The sequence below is a fragment of the Vigna unguiculata genome, chromosome 6 (genome assembly GCF_037176805.1).
Source record: "Vigna unguiculata cultivar grain cowpea cultivar isolate G323 ecotype 2 chromosome 6, ASM3717680v1, whole genome shotgun sequence".
Lineage (NCBI taxonomy): Eukaryota > Viridiplantae > Streptophyta > Magnoliopsida > Fabales > Fabaceae > Vigna > Vigna unguiculata.
The window spans coordinates 39,900,105-39,920,975 of NC_140797.1; the positions used below are offsets into that span (position 1 = coordinate 39,900,105).

The window sequence follows — 20,871 nt, forward strand, 5'->3', positions numbered from 1 at the left end:
ATCTTCGTGTTTATCAAAATATATGCATTAATAAGGTTATTACTAGTTCTTCAATATGTGTATACCATTACATATACATTTAATGTCTCATAAGTAAATAACAATATTCAATGATATTTTTTAGTTCTTTAAAACTCAACAACTTATGGACCATGTCTTCTACAAAGAATTAAGAAGACTGCTTCAAAGGTAAATATATATTTTTATTATTTATACATAATTCAATTGCTACATAATATTTATGTTATTTGCATATATATTAACTATAATATTTACTTTTTTTAAAATGCAGGGAAGCTGAAACACATCATAGACATCAATCTTTATTTGACCTTCCAATTAAAAAAATGTTTAAGGATGTAAATCTATGATACTTTCATTTACTATTTTTTGTCTACATCATTCTTTTAAGGATTGTATATTTATAGACACCTACTAAAATAGTTTGTATATTTATAGACAGCTACCATTGACTCCATCACATATAGCTCATTAACCCCAAGTCTTGATCAAATGTATTAAATATTAGTTGATACACAATCTTACCAACTAGTAATTTATTGCTTTTTTTTTTCAACCAATCTACGTATACTCATCATAAATTGCCATTGATTATTCTTAATGTTATACATATAGATCCATAAAAAAAAGCAAACACACGGATGCACTCTATTTTCGCTAGTAAATAAATAATAAATCTACCGCTGACGAGTTATTAATCTATATTTTAAAGTAATTATAAAAATATAAGCAAAATATTATACTAAGTGATATTATATTAAATAACTTTTACTTTTTATTTAATTTAAAAATAAATATTATCTTCCCGTTTTTCTAGATATGCATTCATTTATTTTTATATTTTAATAAATGTTATTTTTATTTGTCATATATTAATAATAATTGGTAATTAGTAAAGTGACACCCACTTTTTTTTATTTAAAAATATTACATTAACTAAATTTAAATACAAAATTAAAAAAATGCAAAAAATAAAGTTTAAAATATAACATACAACATAAATTTAATGATTTGGTTATGATATATTAAAAGTATCATAAGAATTATAATATTTAAAATTTTAAAAATTATTCTGAAATATAAAACTTACATTTTTGTTTTTCGAGAAATATTTATTTTAATAAAAATAAATAAATAACTGTAAACCATATGATTGGATGTATTTGTTTATGATTATGTTTTAGTATAAATAAATAAACATAACTAAAATAAAGGTATAAAGAGCATAATTGTTATTTTATCTATTCTAATATAGAAAGAGAAAAAATACAACACAAGAGGAGGACCTTTTAGTCCATAAAAAAGTGATACCTGCTTAGACTTGCAAATGAAGACTTGTGTTCATGTACCTACCGTGTAGTGGAAAGAGAGAGAGAAAGAAAGGGAACAATTATAGTGGTTCATCCTTCCTCTGTTCTTCTTCTATGCTTCGCGCTCTGGTTTTTTTCCGAGATTGACTCTGCAATTGATGATGGCTGTGCCAGTAGAGGAAGCCATTGCTGCTCTATCCACATTCTCGCTCGAGGTACTCTCTTCACCTACAACTCTCGCACCTCAATTTCTTTCTCTATTTCAATCCAATTTCCGTCACATTTTTCTCACTTCTTTTGTCACGAACATTGAAATGCGCTTAAGATTCTTTTTTATCTTTTTGTACTTCTGCTATTGTTTGTCTGATTCACTCCATCACTCGCTTAATTCGTTGTTGCTAATTCTAATTGAAGAAACTTCCATCTTGGTTTCTTTGAAGTTTTGTGAGTTTGTTATAGACAGTGTGTGGCTTCTTTATTTTATCTTTCCGAAATGTTTATTAAGCAGAAGATAACTGAAACAAACTTCTGATCTGTCAATGCTAGATTTACATGGCATGTCATTTTATGATGAGGTCCCAAACTAACGCATTGCAGCAACTTGAGGGTTTTGTTTCTATGTACGAGAGTTTTTTTTTTTTTTTTTCATGTACCCCTTTATTTAGTTTGTTGTGAATTATGTAGGATGAGCAACCGGAGGTGCAGGGACCTGGAGTGTGGGTTTCAACTGAGAGAGGTGCAACAGAAAGTCCAATAGGTACTTCTTTTTCTTATTCCATTTTTTTTTTCTGTTATGGTTTTACGCTATGATGACTGTAATTAATAGCTTCAAAGATGCATAGAGTTATTAGTAATTGCTATTTACCACCCTCTTTTTTGTAGAGTACAGCGATGTCTCTGCTTACCGACTATCTCTATCAGAGGACACAAAAGCTCTCAATCAGCTGGTATGCAGCTCTTGAGCTATTCTTGTTGTTTAATCTACCCTTTACCTCTAGTTCATTTTTTTTTTTCTGATTATAAATTTTAACTGTTTTTTCTTATACAAAATGCAGAATGTCCTTAGCCAAGAGGGAAAGGAGATGGCATCAGTGCTTTACACTTATCGCAGTTGCGTCAAAGCACTTCCTCAGGTAAATTTCTCCAAAGCTACGTTGAGGAGTTCATCAATGCATACAAAATACATTTCTTTTAGATAAATAAAGAAAATGTCTGAACAGAAAGAGTTAAGCTTTGGGCTTTAAGTATATTATATTTAAAGTTCACCAGCACTAATTCAGACTTACTATATATATATATATATTATGTTGCTTTTTAAAACCTAGCATTTTGCCGGTAATGAATGAATTCAAGTAGTCCGGGCTTTGCCTAAGTGATAGTTTTATCTAATGCAACATGAGATCTTATGTGCTGCCATTTTCTTTTTCTTTGTTGATAGTTGGAAATATTAAATTGACTACACTGGAAATTCTTTTTAATATTTCCGTATGCCTATATTGTTTTATGTAATTTATGCATTTTTCCACAATGGAGCAGCTACCTGATTCTATGAAGCAAAGTCAAGCTGACTTATATTTGGAGACATATCAAGTTCTGGATTTGGAAATGAGTCGTCTGCGTGAAATTCAGAGATGGCAAGCATCAGCTTCTTCAAAAGTATGGGATGTTCTCAACATATTATAAGACCCTTTCTTATTTTATTAGAAGCTTAGCCGATCCAGACTTAGGACGTTAAGTCAATATGTAAATGTCACTTTTATGCAGTTAGCTGCTGACATGCAACGCTTTTCTAGGCCTGAACGACGCATTAATGGCCCTACAATATCTCACTTGTGGTGTGTTATAATTATTATGCTTTTGTTGTTAATTTTTGTTATTGTTGTTGTTTTGGATTTTTTAATATCTTTGTTCTTAAGTGCAGGTCTATGTTGAAGTTGCTTGATGTTTTAGTGCAACTTGATCATCTTAAAAATGCTAAGGCAAGCATACCAAATGACTTTTCATGGTATAAAAGGTATGTATTTTATTTATGCCTATCTCCCTTTATCTTTAGGTTGAGGGTCTTAAACTGTTCTTCCAGGTTCAGTGTTTCAGTTTGTGTCTACTGTATCTTATATCTATTTCTTTGTGGAGGCTTTATTTTTTTATTCTCGGTGCTTTAGGTGCATGTCAATTTGTTTGTATAATAATGAACATAGATTTAATCTCTTTGTTAATAGTATTTGGTTTCCAAAATTCTTCAATATAACTTTCGCAGAGTTGATCTGTTAGATACATTTCTTTGTACTTTTCACTTGTTTGGATAAATAGAAGAGAGCAAAAATAAACAAATTATATTAAATATATTTTTATATTCATTAAATTTTTTTATTCCGTTCTTATTCTTAATATAACTTTATTTATTATTTCTAAGTAATAAAAAATTATTTAATTTTGAAGAAATTAAAACAAAAATAATAGAACAGCAGATGTGGGAGACAATTCTTCAAGGAAAGAATTTCATGCCTAAATTGGGAGGATCTTATTTCCATGTAGGCCTCTAAAAAAAATTCACTTTTCCCCTTCATTTCATTAAAAAATGAACAAGCAAAGTTAATTTTTCTTTCATTTTCATCTTCTGTACAATCTGTATTGTAAGAATGTTGAAATTATGATTTCCTTTTTTGTGTATGTTAATAAGTACAGGTTTAGAAATATTATTATCCAATCATCTACTCACCTGATTTAGGATTTCCATATTTGAAAAGTTACTTGATGAAGTTCAGTCATTCATAATGGTTCTTTTTTCCCTTCAATTTGTCAGGACTTTTACACAAGTCAGTGGTCAGTGGCAAGACACTGATTCAATGAGGGAGGAATTAGATGATTTGCAGGTGCATAATAGATGAAATTTCTAAGTTTGTGACATATAGAGTACTGGAAATTTGTTATTTATTGATTGGTTATGAAAGATTCTTTTCCAAAATTGTCCATGTTCATATTGTACTTTGGAATATGCCAAACTAAAGATGGCCGGTGATTGATCCTTTTTTAATTCAATGTGCAGATTTTCTTGAGCACAAGATGGGCTATTTTGTTGAATTTGCATGTGGAGATGTTCCGAGTGAACAAGTATCCTGTATATTTTCTTCACATTTCTTTGTTCCATTTGAGATTCTTTGCAAAACCACAACACCTACACTTTTGGTATAACTTGTAAATGTTTTATTTTTTTGTTTAGATTTTTTTTTTTGGAAAAATGTCATTTGTGTTCACGATGTGTAGGAGACTGGAGAATTTTATCCTTAACCTAGTTATACTTTCATAAAAAAGACAAGGTGGATTTGGTCAATACTTGAGTTGAGAAGTAAAGACAAGAGAATAACTGGTGGCTAGGCTAGCTCAAATCCTTCTTTTGATTAGTTATCTAAGTTTGCAGTTTAAAGCAAATCAAAGCAAATCAAGTTGATAAAAAGTGTTTTGAATCTAAAATTTAGGGTTAGTCTATTGTTCTTGAGTACTATCACAAAGAAGTGCAAAGAACTGATCGATATATCACACCAATAATTTTATGCTTTGTAACACTGTTTAAATATCCTGATTTTTTGTTTCTTATTAAAATCCTTGACTTGATATAGTGTAGAAGACATTCTTCAAGTTCTTATAGTCTTTGTTGTAGAGTCTTTAGAATTGGACTTTGCCCTTCTCTTTCCAGAACGCCACATTCTTTTGCGTGTTTTGCCTGTTCTTGTTGTCCTAGTGACATCATCAGAGAAAGATAGTGAGTCTCTGTACAAGAGGGTGAAAATCAACAGACTGATCAATATATTTAAGGTACCGTTGTTTATATGCTTATTGATAAATGTACTGGTTAACAGAATAACTTTATTATTTGATTACCTGAAAATTTCTACGTTTAATGCACTGAATTCTTTCTCTATTGCCAATAAGTTCAAATTTGTGTATCATTTTAACCTTTTTTACAGAATGAGGCAGTCATTCCTGCATTTCCAGATCTGCATTTGTCTCCTGCTGCAATATTAAAGGAATTGTCAACATACTTTCCTAAATTTTCTTCTCAAACTCGCCTTCTCACACTTCCGGCACCACATGAGCTTCCACCTCGCGAGGCACAAGAATATCCTCCAAATTGTTTTGTATTGTTACTGATAAATTTATACTAATTTGTTATTATTGAACTAGATTTTACTTTCTTGAGTGTCATCCATTAACTGATACTACTTTTTAGTACCACTCTAACTGCAGATAGTTGAGTTGTTATCATGATATATATGTTTGGGTAACAAATTACATGTTTTCTGTTCAATTAATTTAAAGAATGCCAGGAGGGTGATCTATATAGTTTTTTTTTTTTTTTTTTTTTTTTTTTTTTTTTTTTTTTATTGTTGACAAATTTTTTATATTGTGTATCAGCTGGAATTGAATAATACGTTAATTGAAAACTGGAGTGGTTATAGGTTCAAAAAAAAAATGGTGTTTATGCAGTTAATTTTTTCCTGCAATATTTTTGTGTATTCATTGTTAGATGACATGGAAAACTGTAGGTTTAATGAATATATTTTATTGCAGCCTCTGATGCATTTTAGAACTTAAATTAGTTTGTAGTTAAGATTACTAGAGGAGCTTCTATTAATAAAATTATTGAGGAATCTTTTCTGTAATGTTGATTTTATATAGACTTATAAAGCATCTTCCTACTGACTCCTTTAGAATGTAAACTTGACATGATACACATATCAGAGACATTATTTGATCATAAATCATATTGGAGCCATCCGTGCTGAGCATGACGATTTTGTAATTCGATTTGCTTCTGCAATGAATCAGGTGCTGCCCTCTGCTCTGCTTTGTCAGCAGATTGAATGTCCTCCTTGAAATCTTATTTGCTTTGTTTCTTTGGACTATTTCTTAGCGTGTATACCTGCTACTTAGTTGTTTGTCTCTATTTTTACAGCTGTTATTGTTGAAGTCAACTGATGGTTCTGATGTTGAATGGAGCAAGGAAGTCAAGGGGAACATGTATGATATGATTGTTGAAGGTTTTCAGCTATTAAGCAAATGGACTGCTCGCATATGGGAACAATGTGCATGGAAATTTTCTCGACCATGCAAAGATGCATCCCCATCATTTTCTGACTATGAAAAGGTAAGGAGTTTTCAAATGTTGCAGTTATCGAATCTTGGTAGTTTCTGATCATTCTTTTTCTCCTTTGTTGTGATGGCTGATTTATGTTCTAATCTGGTACTGGGACTACGGCAAATATTACTACTATCATTTTTTTATTTGTATAATGTAATTAACTATTTACACAAAATAGCAATTTTTCGTCACAATTACAATTTGTATGTGCAGTGGTGTTGATACCACTTGTAGCCTTATCCATCTTAAATATTATTCAAATTGATTTAGTTTTTCCATTGGACATGTCAAAATTAACCATTTTCACTCTAAGCCAATATTTCCTTTATTTTTTATTTGTTATGAAACAATTAATTTTGAGCAATTCTAAAATATGATATTGTGCTTTCAGTAGTGTTGATACTCCTTGTTACTTCAAGCATATTAAAACGCTTAAATTTTGAATCAGCCATAATTGTTTTACATAAGCCACATAAAACTTAACCATTTATCAAGTATTGCATCAGTTAGCCATTTATTTTCAGTTATTCAGTTATTTGTGTTAACTACACACAAAGGTGATTTTTATATTAATTGTACATTTTGATTTATGTCAAAGTTGGCACCCTACACTTCAAATCAAAATCTATCTTGAATGGTTTCTATTATAAAATAGAAGTTAACATAAGCTTTGTGTTTCTTGTAGGTAGTAAGATATAATTACAGTGCAGAAGAAAGGAAAGCACTGGTTGAACTTGTGGGCTACATAAAGAGTGTTGGATCTATGATGCAGCGGTGTGATACATTGGTTGCTGATGCTTTATGGGAAACAATACATGCTGAGGTCCAGGATTTTGTCCAAAACACATTAGCTATTATGTTGCGGACTACCTTCAGAAAGAAGAAGGACCTCTCTAGGTAGTATTCTAATTTCACATTACATTGTATAAAATTGTTATTTTTTTAATTTGATAGCTGATATGTTCCTTGGACTTGGTGTTCTCATGGAATTGTTATTGATCATAATTCTGTATCATGAAAAATAATTCTTCTGTATCATAATCAACAATATAGCAATGTTCTGGATCAAAATGTTCCTTTGTCTGTCATTTTTTTTACATTTCAAGATATCATCTTCTTTTCCAGTTACACCTTTGTTTCCATTTTTGATTTTATAAAAGTGAATAATTATTATGCATTGAAAATTGTTTAAACTTTAAACATTAAATAAATTTTTATTGTAAATTTATATGCACATTAAGAAAAGTTCCCATGTGTTATCTATTTCCAGCTAGAAAATTTATGATCATATATGACCTGAATCTAAATTTATAGGTGAGAAGCTCAAATGACATTATGGAGGGAAGTTTATTTTTTGTTAAAAATATGTTAAGTGAACAAAAAAAGACTTCAAGAACAACATTTTGAGAAAGAAAAGGTTCAGAACCCTTTGATTCACTTTTAGAAAGAAAAGGTAGTTATAATTAATGAGAGAGAATACAGATAGGCATACAACATTTCTTTTGATTGATATGGAGAGTGAATAAGTAGGTTATAACGTTCATCACTTTAATTAATATGGAAAGAGAGAAGATAATGACACATAAATTGAAATAAGAAAACTGAAATAAATGTAATAGGTAACTCACTTAAAATTGCATTAGAAATAGAAAAATTAAATGATTTCCTTCGCTTGGGTGAAAAATATCGTACACCAGTATTAGGCTATCTCCATAGTTAGATTTTAGACTGTTAACAAAACCTGGATTTTCAGTTTGTAAAATTTTGCTTATGGTTTCATGATTTGAGTTGTTATTATTTGATAGAAATTGAGTTTTATTTTTAAATTTTACCGGCAGTATTTGATGATCTTTTGAATTATCCTATGAGACTTAACTTCTTTATGGAGTTTTTGGGTTGGATGTTGTCCCTTCATTTGAATCCCAAGAAAATTTCCAGGAAAACAGTTCACTGATTGAAAAGTCTGCATCAATTTTTCCTTGATTCTTTTTTCTTTTTTGTATCAATTACCCAAATATGGATTTTCAGGATTCTTTCAGATATGCGGACCCTTTCAGCTGATTGGATGGCTAATACAAACAAATCAGAATCTGAGTTACAGTCCTCACAGCATGGAGGCGAAGATAGCAAAGCAAACATATTTTATCCAAGAGCGGTTGCCCCAACTACTGCTCAGGTCTGCATCGTTTTCAATTCTCTTTGCTCCTCTTTTATAGTTTGTTATATCAATATGCATGAAGAGCCGCATGTATTAGGGATCAAAGTTTTAATATTGAACTCTGCTATCTGTATAGATGTTTTTGTTCAACTAGCATATGGACTTACCAATGCTGTGGTAGAGGAAAATAAATGAAGTCTTTATTTTGAAACGTTGACCATTCATTTATGTGGTATGCATGTGGGAAGACTCATTCTTACTTGATATGATTTTGAAAAAAATCTATTTTCTTTGTTTCTTAGATTACTTTTTTCAAGTTCCGGTGTTCTGCATGAAATTTTCTTGGTGTGTATTCACATACATTATAGTAATCAAAAGTTGTTACCAAAGATTCTGTGTATCCTGACTTGAGCTGCTTTACAAGTTCTTTCTGTGGATACATGTAATGCTGTGGTTAGCATGTAATTGTTGCTTAGCTAATCTCTTTACTACAGGTCCACTGCTTGCAGTTCTTAATATATGAGGTGGTTTCTGGTGGTAACCTTAGGAGGCCAGGTGGACTCTTTGGCAATAGTGGCTCAGAAATCCCAGTTAATGATTTAAAACAGCTGGAGACATTTTTTTACAAGCTTGGTTTTTTCCTTCATATTTTAGACTACTCAGGTAATGGTATTTATCTGAGCGTCAATGTTACTGCAAAGACTCATCCTTTGCACACATTCCATTGATATATGAAATATCATCTAAACTGACAATCTCTTCCTCTCACTACTCCTGCCTTATGGCTCCTCTCCTACACTAGGGGCTATGAAGCGTTACATTTCGTGTCATATTGCTGTTGATAACATATATGGCTTTATGATGCACTGCTTTCAACCTATTAGGGGATCCTTTATCCCTTCATGGTTTTTATCTGAGAGAATGAAAGGGTGAACTAGTCCAATATCTAGAATCGAAATAAAAAGTACATGCAATGGGGCTGATAGATGATTATTAACATATCATTTGGTGTTCAGGAAATCCTTGGGTTCTTGCTAAAGTTAAAACTTCTAATACAAAACTAAACATCATTGAATTGGGAGGGTACATGGATGTTTACATTATCACTGAACGCAACATTAAACTGGTACCTACATTCTTGAGTAGAATAGTTTCCTATAAATTTCTGCTTTTTGGGTGCTATTTAGTTCTCTTGTAAATTATTAGGTTCAGATTATGTATGCCCCTGGCATGTGGACCTAACAATGAAGATTGGTCCTTTTAAAGCTTCCAAGCTCATTTTTGTGCTTATGATTTAGCGGTCACAACTTGTTTTTATTTGCTCATTATTGTACCTTAAGTATACAAATTGGAAGGTCATTGTCACCAATTTTTTAGAAAGTATCCTAAATGTTTTTGATTTCTTGGACTAGAGAAGAAATACATTAGAAGATAGTAAATTCTGAAAGATTTTGACCCTCTAATTTCTGAGACAGTTTACTGATAGAATCCTTTGCATATGCCTTATTACATCCTTCAGTGAATTGACTTGGGTGATGATGCTTGCAGCGACTGTTGCAACATTGACAGATCTTGGTTTCTTATGGTTTAGAGAATTCTATTTAGAGTCTTCACGAGTCATTCAGGTAATAATCATCACAAAATTATTTGAGTTTCACATCTATCATGTTCACAGCAATCATTATTTATAAGTCCAGCTACGAATTTCATAGCTCCTTGCAAAATATTGATTGCCTCAAGCATTCACTCATCTATTTGTACTTGTAATTGAATAAAAAAAATTCAAATAGTGGAAGGCTAGCAACTTGGAATTTGAATTGTTACATAGTAGGAAGATGGTGTGTATCTGTTATTTTTTCCAAAGTTTTCTTCTAATATTGAAATTTTTCTTTGTCCTGAACTTTGGAAGTTAACATCTTGTCTCTAATTCTGCATACTTTTAGTTATACCCTACTCCCCACCAAATCCTGGTTCTGTTAGTTATGTAAACTACTCAGAGATAGAGACTGAAATAACAATCAAAAGAAGGCTGAAGATTTCGTAGAAACATGTTTTATTAAGAATGAAAAGTTATATGTTGTGTGAATCTGATCTTTCTTTATGCTTGCTGGTAGCCTATTCTGAACTTCAACATTACTCTATTTTCAAGTAGTCATTCCTGTGTTACGGGTTTTCAATGTTGTTTTTAAAACTTTGAAATTTTCAAATTCTACCAAACTTGTGATCTTTTTTATTTTCTTTATATGCTTGTTTGTTCCATCTCCCCTTCTTTTACTAAATTTTCGTTATTTAATGTAGTTTCCAATTGAATGCTCTCTTCCCTGGATGTTGGTGGATTGTGTACTTGAGTCACCAAATTCTGGTCTTCTCGAGAGTGTTCTGATGCCTTTTGACGTCTATAATGATTCAGCTCAGCAAGCCTTGGTGTTGCTGAAGCAACGTTTTCTATACGATGAAATTGAGGCTGAGGTATTAGAAATTTTTAACTTGAAGGCTAATGCTAGTTGACTATATGATGAATTTCCTGGAACAGTATAATATCTGATACAGATGATTAGGTGCATATGGTGAAGTACACCAAATTTATTGGAGTGATACATGTGGTGTCAGGTATCCTATATTTACTAAATTGTTAGAGATGTAACAATGCCATGGGAATTGAGAACAAGGGGTATAAGTGGGGGGATCCTTGTGGAGGCATATAGAAAATTGAGTGAGGACTTTTGGACGGGAGGATGCAGGATCCTCAATAAACTTGCAATTTTTTGTATATTTCTTTTATATTTAAGAGTTGTTTTTACAGTTATGCTTCGTGACTTATGTTAACATCAGTTTATACTAGTAGAAGGTACTGTATCAACTGTTTTCTATTTACCTTTTTTCATAGGTGGATCATTGTTTTGATATATTTGTTACAAAATTGTGTGAAATCATTTTCACATATTACAAAAGCTGGGCAGCAAGGTATGCTTATCTTTCTCTGACTCAACCACATTTTCTTTTCATTATTCCATGGACTAACCTTTTTTCGTACTGATGGATACCTAAATCATGCAGTGAATTGCTTGATCCTTCATTCCTCTTTGCTTCAGACAATGCGGAAAAGTATGCTGTGCAACCCATAAGGCTCAATATGCTGCTTAAAATGACTAGAGTGAAGGTTAATGGATTACATTGTCATCATGTTTATTTTACATAATTTTGGTTTGGTGCTTTAAAGTGTAAGCTAGGTGCATACTGCCTGCTTAACAATTTTTGAATATTAAAATAGCCCATGGGGCATGTGTGGAAGGATTGGAAAAATATGTGTGCATGGTGTTAGATCACCTGCCTCCCAGCAGAATCTGGAAACACTTGACTGAAGCCCTACATTAAATGAAAAAATATTAACTGTTTTATACTTTTTTTAGTACATATAAGGGATTTTCCGATCCAAACCTCATTATCATCAAGTGACTTTGAATGATGTGACTTTCTATAACTTGAGGACGTATACAAAATAGACAACTTTGTGTAATAAGCAGGAATAAGTTGTAAGCCTATTTTTCCCCTGGGATTTGGTTTCATACTGATTATCAATCAGTTTCAGAAAAGGTTTCCCATGAGTTAACAAAGTTTGTTTATCAGAAAGTCCTGGTTTGAAATCTTGGAAAAACAGTTGCTGGGAGTGTTTCTGCTTTAATTGTTCAACCTAACTCCACATTGATTAGTTATGTTCCAAAGTGGCTTTTGGATACCAATAGTCTAACGTAATGTTTGGTCTAACTTTTTGGGACTTCTCTCTTTGAAGGGCGAAGCTAGGGCAAATGCAATTCTAGAAAAACTATTGAGTATAAAAGTAGGTTCTTTCTAATGAACTAATGAAGAAAATAATAATGAAGACTAAGATAGATGCTTACATGATTTATAATTTCTTTTTATTTTCATGGTGTATTCGTTGTTCAGTTTATATGATCCCTCTCTCACACACACACATACGTTCTGCTGGATGTCATAATTTCAATTTCTCTCATGTGATTATATATACTTGTACAGCTTCTCGGAAGGATGATTAATTTGCGAAGTTTGATCACTGAACGGATTAACAAGGCTTTCCGTGAAAATATTGAGTTTTTGTTTGATCGCTTTGAATGCCAGGATCTTTGTGCCATAGTGGTCAGTGATTTTACCTCAGCTACTTCCCATTACCAACAACTATGAACTACTTTTCTTTTCTCAATGTTCATTGACTAAAGCAATACTTTGACTATTTTATTTAAGGAATTAGAGAAGTTGTTGGATGTTTTAAAGCATTCCCATGAACTACTGTCCAGAGATCTTTCTATTGACTCTTTCAGTCTCATGTTGAATGAGATGCAAGAGAACATCTCCCTTGTATCATTTTCTAGTCGACTGGCCTCGCAGGTTTGTGTTTTGAGCTCTAAAGATGTACTTTAACTGGTGTCTCCCTTTCTTCTCTGCAAATGTTAATTAATTTCCTGTTATCTTTTAATATTGAACCTTCGTATTGAAAGCTGAAACACTGTTTAAATGGTAATTAGTAATGTCACGACTTGCTCTGTTTTCAATTTAATTTGATCTATTTCTTTATCCATGCTAGATTTGGTCGGAGTTGCAAACCGATTTTTTGCCAAATTTCATTCTCTGCAATACTACTCAACGTTTTATCAGATCATCAAGAACTGTTCCTGTTCAAAAGCCATCTGTACCCTCTGCTAAGCCTAGCTTCTATTGCGGTACTCAAGTAAGCATTCCTCGGACTGCCTTTAATGGTACAACCATTATAAGTCAGTATCAATATTTTTACGGCTTAAATAATCACCAATTTGTGAATAAACCTCTTAAATACCAGCAGCTCAAAGTCTCACTTAAGTCAGATGTTTACTTTGTTAAAATAATGTGATTTACTTTCCCTGACTAAATTTTTTATCTCACTTTCCATTTTGGGAAGTTGGAAAAGTTATTTCAGCATGGTTTAGTCCTTAGGACCACGTGCCAGGAGACTGTTGAAAGTATAGAAAAATCTAATACAAATTTCTTGGAGTTTAGATCACTTTTCTCAGCTTTCGTTCTGTTTTTCTATATTTTTTCTGTTTCTTATATTCATTTTTTTTTGTTTTACTTGTTCAGTGTTTTTAATAACGAGGGAGATGAACTATTGTGTTTGTGTGCGCTTTCTACAATTTTCATTATGTTCACATATTATAGACGTAGGTATATATGTTTCTCATTCTCTCACTGTGATAGGATTTGAATTCCGCCCATCAAAGTTTTGCGCGACTGCATAGTGGATTCTTTGGAATACCGCACATGTTTTCTATTGTTCGACTTCTGGGATCCCGATCATTACCTTGGCTTATTAGAGCTCTTCTTGATCACATATCAAACAAGGTACACTCTTCTTTATATTTGCTAAATTCTGAATAATTATAATTGCACACTTTTCTTTTTCTCTAGAAACCTCGTAAACATTATAAAATATAATTTTATATATACATTAAGTTTGATAATAAACTATATAGAAATTTGTGTGAACTAATTGAAATATTTCTTGCTTCTTAAACCTTGTCACTCTGATAAAGTTCTTTTTTAGTTTTCTACCAAAAATCCTTCATGCATATGAATTTAGTATCCATATTCAGGACACATGTTCCCTATTTCAATAGGTTATGTTCCGATCTCAATTCCACTAACATTTTATTATTAAGGTCAGTCACCACATCTTAGGTATTGTCCACTTTGGAGTTTGGTGGCTCCATCATGGTTTTGTCTTTAAAATGTGTCTCTGTGAGTTAAGAAAAGGTGTATATAAATAGCCCTTGGCTTTGACAGCTAAACAATATGAAACTTTTGGGCATACTAGAATATAAGCCGCTCAGTCAAGGACTAAGGGGAAGGCTCCTTTGCTTTTGGACCTCTTTTTCATTCTCATGAACGATGCTAATATTCTGGCCTCAATTTTGCTAAGATAACATTGTTAAGGTTAAACACACAATCCAAGGTATTGTATGCTTTGGAGCTTAGTGACTCTGTCATAGTTTTGTCATTTAAAGGTGTTACGGTGGGTCAAAAGAGGAAGGTGTATGTAAATATGATGCTCCGACATGTCTCTTAAATGGTGTGTCCCATGTCCGATACGTATCGGACACCGACATTTGTACGATACTTGTAAGACACACTATGTCCAATTTAAAAGATTTTTTTTATCTTTGACATGATTTTGACAATTAAAATAAGGAAAAAATCTTATAGTATCACTACTTTTCGCACATTGAATATTAGATAGATAGATTAGATTCATTTTTTTGTTAGTTGACAGTTTCAAATTTAACATGTATATACATGTCGTGTCTTGTGTCCTATATTTTTTCAATTTAGCCGTATCTTCGTGTATGTGTCCGTGTCATATCTATACCCGTTTCCGTATCCGGGCAACATAAATAGCCTTAGTTTTACTCGTAAGCTAGGTGGACTTTGAGCTTATCAAAACAGATTATAAAGTGCAAAGTCGTCCTAGCTACGGAAAACTGATCAACTAACTCTTTATAATCATGTAAAAAGGACTTGAGCAATGAATGCATAGTTCAAGGCTTTGCATAATAAGTTTTACCATATTAGTGTACACACTATTTTGCTAAGGATAGGGGGAATGAATGATAAAATGTTACAATATGTAGTTTTTCAAGTATATAGATTACACATCGACATTCACGAAAGCTTCTACCTTAATATAACTATTTTAAGCAACTGATTGTTTTTTATTGACACATGCATACTGGATGCTTTTAGTTTTGATTTGTCTATATTTATTGATATTATAAAATTTGGATGTGGCTCACTAACACTGAAAATGCATGCTATTTCCAGATTACTTTGCTTGAACCAATGATTACAGGATTACAAGAATCTTTGCCAAAATCAATTGGGCTTCTTCCTTTCGATGGAGGTGTGACAGGTAAATGGTGACATTTTTTCATTCACTTTGTTTTTATTGAGAAAAAGGGTTTATTCTGCAATTTACTTACATACGAATGCTTAAAATGTATTCTTCTTTCAACATCTTGACAGTAAATTAGGCATACTGATTCAATGTATAGAAAATTGTTTAAGCATATAAAATTGTGAAAAGCAAATCATTGACAAAATAATAGTGAGTTTTATTGTGTAAACCGTATTGGTGATTCATATGCTTGGATATGCATGCAATGCAACGTACCATATTCCAAATTATTAGTAAATATGCCCCAATTACACAGTGCGTGACCAAAAATGTTTCTTAGATAAATATTAATTATTAGTTCTTAGTTGTTGGTAGCGCCTATGTCTTTGCCTTTTCTTTTTAGTAAAGTAATACTGGGATACAGTTTCTATGTCATGGAATTGAGGTCATTGGCATAATTCTTTCTCTCTTCTTTTGTTTTTCTTATATTAGGGGAAGAAACCTTAGAAGAATAATGCATTTTTCAAAATCTCAATAGCACTTAAAGGTTTTGCTAGAAATATATCAACACAGTTATATTTCATGGACTCTACAAATAATTCTCAAAAAAATTAACTTCAAAGGAATACATTACATACATACGTGATCTTATCTGGAAATTGACTTAGATTATTTCTACACAGGTTGTGTGAGACTTGTTAAGGAACATCTTAACTGGGAGACAAAATCGGAGCTGAAAGCTGAGGTTCTTCATGGCATAAAAGAGATTGGAAGTGTATTATATTGGATGGGGCTTCTAGATATTGTGTTGGTCAGTAAGGCAGTTTAATTTCCAGTTTATATATTGGAATTGACATCGACAAAAGCTAAAAACTTAATAAAATCTGCTTTATATTTCAAGATAATTTAAGAATTTATATTATGTTTTTTCTAACACTACCTAAAAAGAAGAGGATGGGACAAAAACAATTATTTAGCCCATTGTACATGTAGTCAAGAACGTTTCTATATTGAAACTTGAAGGCCATGAAAAGCTTGGTAAATAAATACAATAAACAAAAAGGAAATGTTTTGCAGATGACTTGCTTGAAGTCCTTATTTGGTCATAAACTTTAAATAGATGAAGAGGGAAAATTTATTTAGGTAGAACTAGAAAAATTTGGGCTTTCGCTTTGAAGGCACAAAAATGGAGAGGAAGGATCTAAGAATGTATGAGTGCAAGGTAGGTGCTTGTGGGCTAGGTTTAACCGGTCTAGTCCCATCCTAATATTTTGGACTTGAACCAGGCTGGTTCTATACTTAGACAAGACAAAGTAAGAGGTATTTAGGGAGTTTGAAATCTCACAAAGGCATTTTAAGAATCTGAACCCCTGAACTAGAGGAGATCTAATTTCAGTTAAAGTATAATAATTTATCTATCATCATCTAACTCCCAAAGTAATTTTACAAGGATGCATAGTGCTGAAGAATAAATTTTGCAAAATTGATAGTATTACATGGGAAATAAGGAGGAATAATCATATATCTCCTTTAATTGCAATTTTGATGTTTTCATGTATGCTGCTTTAATTTGTGAGTAATAGTGATAAATACATTGCATTCTTTATAGAGAGAAAAGGATTCTATGGATTTCATGCAAACTGCTCCTTGGCTGGGCTTGCTTCCTGGAGGAGATGGTCAAATAGTGACTTCCCAAGATGGTGAACACAGCCCTGTTGTTAGTCTCTTTAAATCAACAGCTTCTGCAATGGTTTCATACCCTGGTTGCCCATCACCTTCCTCTTTCCATATTATGTCAAAACAAGCAGAAGCTGCAGGTTTGCTGTTGGAATGCTTTTAATTTTTTTTGCTGTTATCTTGGCATGTTTCTTTGTATAAGGCACTAATGCTTGTAATCGAAAGTGGAATCATCAAAATCATTTTGAGAGGCATGTAACCAAAGTGCCTTTTGAGAGGCTCAGCATCTGCATTTACTACCACCACTTTTTTCTTTCAATTCTTATCCACAATAATACCCACTACATCAAGCATTATGCCTTATTTTAAGCAACTAACAGCATAAAATTTTATGGAGAAAGAAAATTGTTAGGATAGACTTGGATGGCCAAAAACATCTTTTCATATCTTACATTATCCTTTAGGATAAGTTTTCCTGTTTCCTCATTTATATCTTAGGATTAGTTACCATATTTCCTTATATAATCATGATTTTTTTTTATCTATGTAGGTAGGAGTATGATTAGTATAAAAAAGGGTTAGTGCTGTAGGTTTTATGAACACAACAATGCATTATAGCCCATCTCTATAATAACAATTAAACTTCATTTCTTTTTCTCCCTCTATACCAAAAGCCATTTTTTTTTGACAAATACATTACTATACCTTTGTATTTATAATAAATTCTTTTTCAATAAAACTTTCTGACTTTTGATTACTTAAAATCAACTCTGGGGATTTCATTTAACAAAATCCTTTTATTATCTATTTCTAGTAGAAACGCTCATGTTATAGTTGCGTTCATTTACTTTGTGATGTGTTATTTTAGGAGAAGAAAAGGACATTTTTTATTATACACTAATAAAAATTACACGAGTGATATATAGCAGGCAGGGCTGGCCAGTATTCGGTACTACCCTGATTATAGAACAAATACAAGGATAAAATAGGGAAAGGCAGAATGAAATCAGATTTAAAGAATCTAGTCTTGATCATAAACTACCTAAATCTTCTAGAATCCTTATTTGAATTTAAAATAAAAGTACATACATGATCCTTTATTAATGGCTCAAACCTTGTTTCTTTTATTGCAGATCTTTTATACAAGGCTAACTTGAATACTGGAAGTGTGCTGGAGTATGCACTTGCCTTCACTAGTGCTGCGTTGGATAAATATTGTAGCAAATGGAGTGCTGCACCCAAGACAGGCTTCATTGACATTACAATTTCCAGAGATTTCTATCGAATATACAGTGGTCTCCAAATTGTAAGGAGCAACCTTCCACGCCCCTCTTTTACTTGTCACACTGCTAAATAACTTGCTAGTGCTTTGAATGAGGAATTGACTCCCCATATCAAATTCTTTAAATGTTGAGTTTAATTACAGGTTAAATGGCTGAAACTTAGCTTGAACCACTTTGTAACATCTTGTTTAATACATTAATAAATTTCCTATGTGTAATTATTTAAATAATATATATAATTAATGTGAGCTTTTGCTTGAGCTACGTAGGGATACTTGGAAGAGTCTGCTCAAGTGCCATCAAATAGTCATGACAGGCTGGGAGATTCAATTGCTTGGGGGGGCTGCACTATTATTTATTTGCTTGGGCAGCAACTGCATTTTGAGCTCTTTGACTTCTCGTATCAGATCCTCAATATCGCAGAAGTGGAGGCCGTATCTGTTATGCAAACACATAAGAACTCACAATTTGCTGTTCAGGTTTATTTTTCTTCCAATCACCCAAAAGAATATTTGCTAGTTCTACATCATCATTGTCCATTAATAAAATTACTGCTTTCATTATTGTCTACACGCAAACATTATTGAAATGTTTTCCGTCTTGCTCAATTATTTATCCTTCTGTACTGCATTTCTAGAGAATGATATGTTTTTTCAATTTAGGAACAGAGTGATAAAGATTAAATCAACCTCAGTTTTACCATGTTAAGACAAATCAAGTTTAATTTAGATGGATGTCGCATCAGATGTTTTAACTATGTCCAAACCTTGCAGCATAAGGAGTTATGGTTTTGTTTATGTGTGGTTGTATGCTGCTTAAATAGCATTTATTTTTCTTTTAACAGGGATGGGAAGCCTTATTGGAAGCAATGAAAAAAGCTAGGAGATTAAATAACCATGTATTCTCTATGCTTAAAGCACGTTGCCCCCTCGAAGAAAAGACAGCTTGTGCTATTAAGCAAAGTGGTGCTCCAATACATCGAATAAAATTTGACAACACAGTTTCAGCATTTGAAACACTGCCACAGAAAGGTGCTTAAACGAGTAGTCAAGTTGTGCGCTTCCTGCAAATTCTGTGTTACGTTGTACATGTATCTCTTGTGTTGTTGTATGTAAATGTTTCACGAGTTGAATTTCTATGCAGAGGTGGCAACATTTTTTTATAAGCTGTAATGGAACTCAGTCAGTTGACAGTTACAACCATCGGTTGCTATTAGTTATAAGCTTGTTGTATAAAGAGTAATTCAATTGGAGATTAATTTTGCTTTTTTCTCCAAACTCTTTCCTTTACTTCCAAGACACCTTTCGTGGTAACAAAGCTAGCTCTCAAGAAATGCTAATATAATTCACTCTTCAAATCATCTCTAGTTCAATTTCATTCAAGTTTAACAAAGGTAACCTTCCTTCGAAGCAACACGTGTGAATAATGATCAGGGATTTAAGTTGCATCAGTATAAAATAAAACCTCTTTTCATTGCTAGAAATCAGAAATATAAATGTACATTTTTAGATTTTATTCCAATAGTCAATTTAAAAAAAAAAAAAGATACTTTGTTTAGTAGTCATTTGATAACTAATATCAGATGAAAACTCCTTTTACTGTTAAAAATGATAGTTATACATATATATTATGAGACCCTACTTGACCTGTCAATATTAAAAGAAAAAAAGTCATGTATAGATGATCGATATTGTTTTAATTAGTTTTGATCTTAATAATTCTGTTTTAGTACAAATTTGAGATTTGCTTTGTTTACACTCTCATTTCTCATTTGACAAAACTTTCGTTATATCATATATAAACTATATAGATTAGAAGATAATTGTGCACGACTCTTTTGTTATGTCACAATTAACTGATAACTAGTCCTAACAATTCATGCATGTACGGTTTATAAGACTCAAATACGGAGTTCTTATGTTTTAAATAACTAATACTTTTTCATATAATATACTCATAAATATGTTGTTGGTATAACAAATGCAAGAATACATAATAATTAGGAAGATGTTAACTGGTGTCTTAAGAATACTGGTTAAGGAATATTAGTATGCATTGGTTTTGACATTTTTACATTAAAAGCTGAAATAATTAAGTACATTAATTAAAACAATATAAATATATATAATAGATTTAATAGAGAAAATTACTCTTTTAAATTTTTAGACAATAACCTTCTAATACAAATCAAAGATTTCGAAATTCTTAAAGTCTCTACTAGAAAAAAAAAATGTCTCCTATTTTTTTTTTAAATATTTAACACTATATTTTTATTGATTTTTCTGTTAATTTAAACTTTCTTATGTTTAATTTTTAGTAACATTAAAATATAATTATTTTAT

The 20,871-nt window shown here is 31.8% G+C and overlaps 1 protein-coding gene across 1 annotated transcript; it reads left to right on the forward strand.

The window, feature by feature from the left end:
• The first annotated feature begins 1,332 nt into the window (after positions 1-1,332).
• On the forward strand, positions 1,333-19,800 carry PIR121 (transcription activator). The gene is made up of 30 exons (XM_028075987.2): positions 1,333-1,546; positions 2,016-2,088; positions 2,214-2,278; positions 2,387-2,464; positions 2,868-2,987; positions 3,096-3,166; positions 3,253-3,345; positions 4,135-4,204; positions 4,378-4,442; positions 4,949-5,144; positions 5,297-5,448; positions 6,065-6,158; positions 6,286-6,477; positions 7,157-7,368; positions 8,500-8,647; positions 9,124-9,292; positions 10,178-10,254; positions 10,928-11,098; positions 11,517-11,593; positions 11,687-11,789; positions 12,665-12,784; positions 12,890-13,033; positions 13,230-13,373; positions 13,877-14,020; positions 15,497-15,584; positions 16,253-16,380; positions 17,179-17,386; positions 18,380-18,552; positions 18,799-19,008; positions 19,374-19,800. Exons 1-30 carry the CDS (start codon positions 1,490-1,492, stop codon positions 19,566-19,568), a joined length of 3,837 nt encoding a protein of 1,278 aa, XP_027931788.2. The 5' UTR covers positions 1,333-1,489; the 3' UTR covers positions 19,569-19,800.
• Positions 19,801-20,871: the final 1,071 nt, after the last annotated feature.

Bases quoted from the DNA above. Each gene is read 5' to 3' on its own strand.
- PIR121 (XM_028075987.2), top strand. From the start codon at position 1,490: ATGATGGCTGTGCCAGTAGAGGAAGCCATTGCTGCTCTATCCACATTC. The intron at 11,594-11,686 runs GTATGCTTATCT...TAAATCATGCAG, and splicing joins TACAAAAGCTGGGCAGCAAG to TGAATTGCTTGATCCTTCAT. The intron at 14,021-15,496 runs GTACACTCTTCT...TGCTATTTCCAG, and splicing joins TTGATCACATATCAAACAAG to ATTACTTTGCTTGAACCAAT.